Below are 6,907 nucleotides of genomic sequence, written 5' to 3' on the forward strand. Positions count from 1 at the left end.
ATCACTCGCCTCTGTGAAGATGATGGAGAAAGTTATCCTGAACTGAAGCATCCTCAGAATTATCTGCTTCAGCTCAGACCCTGAGAACTGATAGTGTCAAAACTTGAAATCCAACCAGGCTTCCCATGACCTAACTGAATCTCTAATAAAACTTTATGAGAGCTCCTGTAGGTCCAGATACCTCCTGTGATGAGCGGGAAGACATAGGGATTTTGTTCTTGGATGGCCAGAGTCGTCAAATGTTTTCGAGTCTACTTGGGAACCAAGGAGCAGCTCTTGTCTTCCTGGAGAGGTTTCAGCTGACACCTGCCCAAATATCCTTAGAATTTTGTACTTCAGCTCAGCGTCAGGGAACCACCATTGGACAATCTCAGCCAGCCTGAGTCCCTGGATATGTTTAAAGTCCTCTCGTTGTTCCAAAAAAGGGGAACTTGCCTTTTGAAGGCACCGGGTGGTGACTGCCCACCTACTCCAGCAACTTCAGCACTTCCTGGGTTCACCCAAAGGCAATATGAAACTCAGATGCTTGCCTTTGTCACCCCTGCTGGTCTGGTTGACAGAGGCTCACACTCCAACAGCCCAGAGCCTCTATATGCAAATATGGTTACCTGGACCTCCAGTGGTTGGATGGAAGAGGTGGAAGAAGGGCAATGGGATGCTAAGGCTAAGAAAATGCTGGGGTTTAGTGGGAGTCATAGCATGGTTCATGGACCCTGGCTGTGAGTCTGGCTCCTGCCTTCTCTGCATGCACCCTGGGCTGGCCAAATACTTGAAATCTGATGGGTATCATGTGGCTGGCCAGCCCCAGACAGCCCCCCTTTCACCTCCATTCTTTAAAGCTCCCCCACTGGGATGTGCACACAAGTTCCCAAGATCCCCCATTACCTGGACCTAGTTGGTTTGACTTTCTATGCCACAGGCTACCTGTTTTGGCCTTATGAAATAATTTTCTTGATCAGAACATGGGGCTCAGAGCCTGAGATACCCCAGGAAGAAGGTCCTGATATCTTGTGATTTGACAAGGAATTTGAGAAATATGTACCGGAATCTCCCAACTTCTTAGGTTTGTTGTAGGAGACTTGGCAGTATTAATTGCTTTAATAGCGTTAAAGTCACTGTGATCGTCCTCCAATCATTACATTGCTCTTGATTATTACTTTTACTATTATGTCTCTTATTATGGATTGTTCATGGGTGGTTGTTATAAAACACTGACTACATTTTCTATTCAAGAGGAGGGTCTGATATTTGGAGACCATTTCTGATTGTTCCCCAGAAGACTTTTACACAACGAGGCTACAGTTCTCCCACTCCACTGCTTGGTTTCCTTTCATGCGGAAACCTTCTCAGCATGTTCCACATTCCTCTCCTGAGGCATATACCCTCCATGAGGGCAGGGAAGCCAAGTGGATAATGTCCCCAGGTTGGCAGATCCTAGAAAAATGTACACGTTCCGTCCAGAGATCAGCACCATTCCCTGTAGACCTGGGAGAGTCACACAACCCTCCTTGCCTCACTAGAGCCCGCATAAAATTTCTAATGTCATTTGGGTGCCCTGCAACTGCTCTTGCAATCCAAAAATACTGGAAAACAAATTAGCAGGGGCCTGAGTACCCTCAAAATTTTGCCGCGGCCCGGCGGCAGGAGTGACCTGATGTCCTGTGTCCTCCCGTCCTCTGCCTTTCCCAGGGGAGCACCGGATCCTGGGCTGTGTCCCCCGGTGCCCTGGGCTCCGAGCCTGCCACACTGTGATTGACCTAAGTACAATGTAGCATTTAAAACCATCAGAGTCAATTTTGTGTGAAGTTAACTTATCCTTTATTACAATAAAACTCATAAGCCATTATACAGGTTAAAGGTTAAAGAAAAATGGAAAATATAGAAACAGTGAAATGCCAGGGGAGGGCAAGCCTCCGTTGGGCTGCAGCCACCACGAGCCCTGCGTTGGGAGCTGGGGCGAGCTCAGGGGTCGAAGCCAGTTGTTCCAGATGCAGGTGGCGGCTCTGGCACTCTGGGGACCCCGATTGCAGGTGCCGGGGCCTGCTCCTCCTCTGGGGTGGCCGCAGGTGCAGGGGGCTCCTCCAGGGCTGAGCAGTGAACTAGAGCAGTGACCACTATCTGCAGGGGCTTCACCTCCCCAGCGGGCGCTTCAGCGCGGGCCGAGCCCTCAGCCCCAGCAGCCGGGACGGCCTGGATCCCCGCAGGCCCCGACGGGGCAGCAGTCCCCACGGTCAGAGCTGGGACTTGCTCCTGAGCTGCTTCAGGGTGTTTTCCTTGGGCTGAAGCTGTAGCTCCAGGAAGGCAAAGTATCCCCATTAGGACGGACGTTCCACATGCCTCCCAAGTCAAGACCACTCTTCCCACTGCTCCACGTGCGTGAGGGCATGAGCCCTGGGAGGTGTCCCCAGGCTGCAGCCCGTGGGGTGAAGTGTGAGCCCACCCCCTGCTCCCAGCCCAGCTGCATGGAGGCTGGATCGGCGGGGCCCACCCTGTCCCCAGCTCAGTCACCCCCAGGCCTCCTCACCCCCAGCCTCTGGCTCCACTGTATGGAGGCGTCTGAATTGCTGGAGGTTACGCCGGGCACGGAGTTCCACGTCTGAACCTGGCATGTGCTGTCTTACGAATTGCAGAATTTTCATAAGGGAGGGAAATTCGGGGAGCTGACAAAAGTCGTCCCCATAATAATCCAGCCATATTTCCAGCATGCAGGAGATGGCCCTGTGGAGGGACAGGCGGGCACAGGTGTCAGAAGACAGGGCTCTGTCACATGCAGGTGTCCCGGGGAAGCCGTGCAGGACCCGGGGACCCGGCCTCCCATGCGGGGTGTCAGAGGCCAGTCCTGCTCCTTGTGCCCCTGCCACCTGGCGGACCTGCCTGCCACAGGCCTGCTCCCTGAGGAGGGGCTGATATGCAGCCTCTGTTCTGGGGAGCCCACGCCCAGCGGGGTGACCATCACCGTCTCTCCTGGGGAAGCGGGACTCCCTCCTCAGCCTGGTCCCTGCCCACCTGCCCCTTGAGTCCACCGGCAGGCGTCCGGGGACTGGGGGCGTCTGGCCTGTCATTGCCCTCACTGCACACACTGTCGCTCTGGGAAGCTCCAAGGCAGGAGGGCTCGGGCTCTGTGTCCTGCCAGGCCTTGCCAGGAGCCGCCCAGGACCGCCACCTTCCCTCCTGTGGCTCTGGCCTGCCTCCCTCCAGAGGGGCCCCCGGGGGTGTCCTTCCACTGACTCTAATCTCTCATCTCCCACAGGGTGGGGGCCGCCTGGTCTGGAGGCCTCACCAGCCCTCCTGAGCACCTGCTGTGCCCCCAGGTCCAGGTGCCACCAGATTGGGGAGTGCGATGCTCCCCACCCCCTCTGCTCTGGGCCCCAGGTGTGGGGCAGAGAGAGGGTTGGGGGGCATGGAGAAGTTCTCCTTAGGGGTCCCAGTGTCTCCCACCAAGACCGCACCCCATCCTGGCTCTCCTGCCCTCTTTTCCAGAAGGGGCCTTAGACCTTTACTCTGTCACAGGAATTGCAGATGTGTGAGGTGAGGGTGCAGCCGCCCCCCCGCCCCACAGCCCCTTCGCTGCCCTCCTGGAGAGGGAAGGCCCTCCTGCAGGAGCCGGAGTCACTCACAGTTTCCAACGCTGGACCGTGTCGTCGTCACCACATGCAGCTACGATGTACCCATATCTAGAGGAGGGCGGGGGCATCCCATGAATCGTCCTGTGGACGTGACCTCTCATAATGGGGGCTGTCACCCTCTGACCCCTGACTAGGCCGGAGCCCCGGGGGCCGTCAGCTCTGTGCGTGGGGCCACGGGCAGCTCACGGAGAAGTGCCCGCACCTGCTGGGGCCTCCTGAAGGCTTGAGCATGAAAGGGCTCGGCGAGGCCCATGGCCCATAACCGAGTGGGCCCGGGGTGCCCCGAGGTCCCCCGGTCTGGTTGCCCGAGGACACAGACCCCCGATAGACTCTCAAACCTCCCTTTCAAATGGGAAACAGGCCGCTCAGGACCCTGGTGACGGGGTGGAGGAGGCCCAGGCCTCATGATGGGGGAGGAAGACAGCTGCTGAGCACTGGCACAGACCCTCTGGCTGACCCGGGGCTGCCCTCCAGGACCCCGCTAGGCCCTGGGGGACCCTTCTCCAGGCGGGGGAGCAGCCCGAGGCCGGGAAGCTCACATCATCCCCAGCCTCCCCAGCAGCAGGTGGCACAGCCCTGGGCTGCGGAGGGGCAGGTGCTCACTCGGTGAACAGCAGGTCCAGCACCTCCTCCGTGGTGGCGAATCCACGATACTCGTCTAAGAAGCTGCAAATGGAGATGACGTCCCTGCGCTGCAAGGCGAGCAGCAGTTGTCGGTCTTCGTGCCCCAGCAGCTCCGTCCGGCTGAGCTTCTTCGGGACAATCTGATGCCCCTTCCCGGCCGCGGCCCCAGCACCCTGAGGTGGGACAGAGGGGACGTGCAGCCTGCAGGGAGCCGCCAGGAGACCTGGGATCCCGCCCCGGCAGGCCCTGCGCTGGGGCCCCGTGGGCTTGAGGAGCTGGGGCTCCCTCTCCCGCTCAAGCTCCCTGCCTGTCTCTTACACAAACAGGACCAACTATGCAATAGAGAAACAATCTCAGAGGATAAATGTTCAAAATATTTGGATCAATACGAGGACCTCAAGAGACACAGAGAGAGAGACCGAGAGAGGCAGCCACACAGACGGAGGGAGAAGCAGCCCGTGCAGGGAGCCCAGGCGGGGCTCGATCCCGGGCCTCGGAGATCAGGCCTGGCGGAAGGCAGGCGCTAACCACCGGGCGACCAGGCCTCCCCTGAGGGCTCTATTCTGATGTTCCCACACATCTGTGCGCAGGGACTCTGCATCTGGCCCTGGCAGGGGCAGGGCCATGGGGGCAGGTGTGGGGAGGAGGGGATCCAGACTCATGTGGGAGCAGGAGTGTCGGGGGGCCCAGGGGGTAGCAGGCTGGCTTCTGGGACCCGGTGCCCTTCCTGCCACATCAGGGCCCGGGTGTCGGGGGTCCCAGCCCCTGCACTCACCCTGAGCCCGCGCTGGCCTCTGTTAGCTGCGCAGGGCACCTCCCTGCTCCTGGAGGCGGTGGGGCAGACGACCCCTTCCTCCCGCTCGCGCCCCATGTCCCGGGTGGAGCTCTGTGGAGACAGTGCCCGGCAGTCAGGCAGGAGGCCTCAGCGCCTGGTCTGGCCCCCTCGCCTGGGCCGCACCCCCAGCTGCCTCCACCCAGACACACCACAGAGCAGGCGGCACCCACCGCCCCTGGAGAGAGGAAAGGGATGTGGCTGCAGGGCCTCGGGGTGACTCCGGGGGGGGGGTAGAGGACCTCAGGAACCCTGTTTCCCCCCTGCCCACTGTGACATCAGGGTGACCCTGAAGGGATCCCCGGGGAATGTGCCGCCCTGCAGCGTCCCCCAGCCTGCATGGGACCTGCCCACACATTCCTGGTACCCTGAACCTGAGGAGGAGGGGATGAGGCTCCCAGGATGGTGGCACAGGGGGCCTGGCCTGGCCTGCGCTGTGTTACCTGACGGCGCCTCCGGATCACCGCCCTGACTCCTTGGTATCTATCCTGGAGCCAATGCCTACAGGATTGGAACAAGCGGCTCCCCCGGGGTTCCTGGGAGCCAGAGCCCCGAGAGGTGGGCCGGCAGCAAGAGAACATCCTCCAGTAGCAGATGTCTCCAGCCAAGTGAGCCTGAGCTGGGGCTGCACTGGATGCGGGTGCCTGGTTACGGGGGTTCCAAGTTCTGTTGGGCTCTGTGACACGGAAGTGACCTCACTCCCTGGGACCCCCTCCCTGACCCACTCCTGGAGGAAGCTGCAGGGGCAGTGCTCGTGCTGCCAATGCTTCCCCCCTCCCTGCAGGCGATGGCCTGTGCACACAGGGACACGACCGCAGCCCTGTCCACAGGCCCCAGGGAAGGACTGTGTGCACCCAGGACCCCAGCCTGGACACACGCCTGGGTTCAGACATGACTGTCCAGTCTTCCCCGGTTTGACACCAACAAGCCGTTGTGCCCATGGGGATGGTCTGCGTCTTGACTGTGGGACAGGGAGTATCCTAGCGGGTGCTTCCCCCAGATGTCCCCAGGCCACTGTGGCCTCATATCTATGACCTTGGAGGCGGGTGTCACCTGCAGGACATACCTCCACCCACACGTTCTTCCTTGGTGTGTACATGCGTCCAGGTCCACGAGGTCCTCTGTGCACACAGGTGGGCACCGGTACCCTCATTCTGGAGGCCCAGAAGGTGACAGTCCCCTTGGGCAGGGATGGGCAACAGCTTCCCAGGATCCTAGGCTCCTGAATCCAAGGCAAACCCTGCAGAAGGTGTCGTCTGGTCTCCTGTTGTGATTCTGAGTCTCGGGTTGTGGATTTGCTCCCGAATGGGACCCTCTGTGCCCTGTGACCCTGGGTCAGGTGTTCAAAACTGCAGCTATTTCAGAAAACCGATCTATTCCTCAACTTTCTATTCATGAGTTACACATCCAAGAAGACTGACTCCACACAAATTATTCCAAATTTAATGATATCTATGCTGACACGCATGTTCACTATCTCATGTGCTATTTAGAAGAGTCCAGAAGGGGGTGGTTGTCCTATGTCTTCTGGAACGCTTGCTTTCACAGAACTGAAGCTCCAGTGCAGCTCGTGTGCTGACTGTGTCACAGCGATGGGGAAGGCTATGGGCCATGGGGCAAGCGCTCAGGAGGACAAAGGATCAGGCTCTGGGCCAGGCCACGTGCAGACATGTTCATGACCAGGTTAATGGAGGACATTGTGGTGTTTGTCCAAACGGGGGCTCCTGTGTTTCCTTTTTCTCTTCTCTTGGACATGGAGCTATTCACCAGGAAGCAGCAGCCTTGCAGGCAGGACTTTCTAGGAAAGAGAGGAGTCAACATGCCT

The 6,907-nt window shown here is 59.0% G+C and overlaps 1 protein-coding gene across 1 annotated transcript; it reads right to left on the reverse strand.

Moving 5' to 3' along the window:
- Positions 1–1,794: 1,794 nt before the first annotated feature.
- On the reverse strand, positions 1,795–6,695 carry LOC144284118 (uncharacterized). Its single transcript, XM_077848468.1, has 5 exons — positions 6,623–6,695; positions 4,230–4,563; positions 3,618–3,674; positions 2,525–2,718; positions 1,795–2,285 (listed from the first exon to the last, which is right to left on the reverse strand). The coding sequence occupies exons 1-5, from the start codon at positions 6,693–6,695 to the stop codon at positions 1,963–1,965; spliced, it is 981 nt and encodes a 326-aa protein (XP_077704594.1). The 3' UTR covers positions 1,795–1,962.
- Positions 6,696–6,907: the final 212 nt, after the last annotated feature.

The sequence above is a fragment of the Canis aureus genome, chromosome 15 (assembly GCF_053574225.1).
Source record: "Canis aureus isolate CA01 chromosome 15, VMU_Caureus_v.1.0, whole genome shotgun sequence".
Classification (NCBI taxonomy): domain Eukaryota; kingdom Metazoa; phylum Chordata; class Mammalia; order Carnivora; family Canidae; genus Canis; species Canis aureus.

Coding starts and splice junctions, on each gene's coding strand:
- LOC144284118 (XM_077848468.1), bottom strand. CDS start 6,695: ATGGCCCATAGCCTTCCCCATCGCTGTGACACAGTCAGCACACGAGCT. Junction 3,675..4,229: donor CTGGACCTGCTGTTCACCGA/GTGAGCACCTGC, acceptor GCCCTCCTCTAG/ATATGGGTACATCGTAGCTG. Junction 2,286..2,524: donor AGTGGAGCCAGAGGCTGGGG/GTGAGGAGGCCT, acceptor CTGGAGCTACAG/CTTCAGCCCAAGGAAAACAC.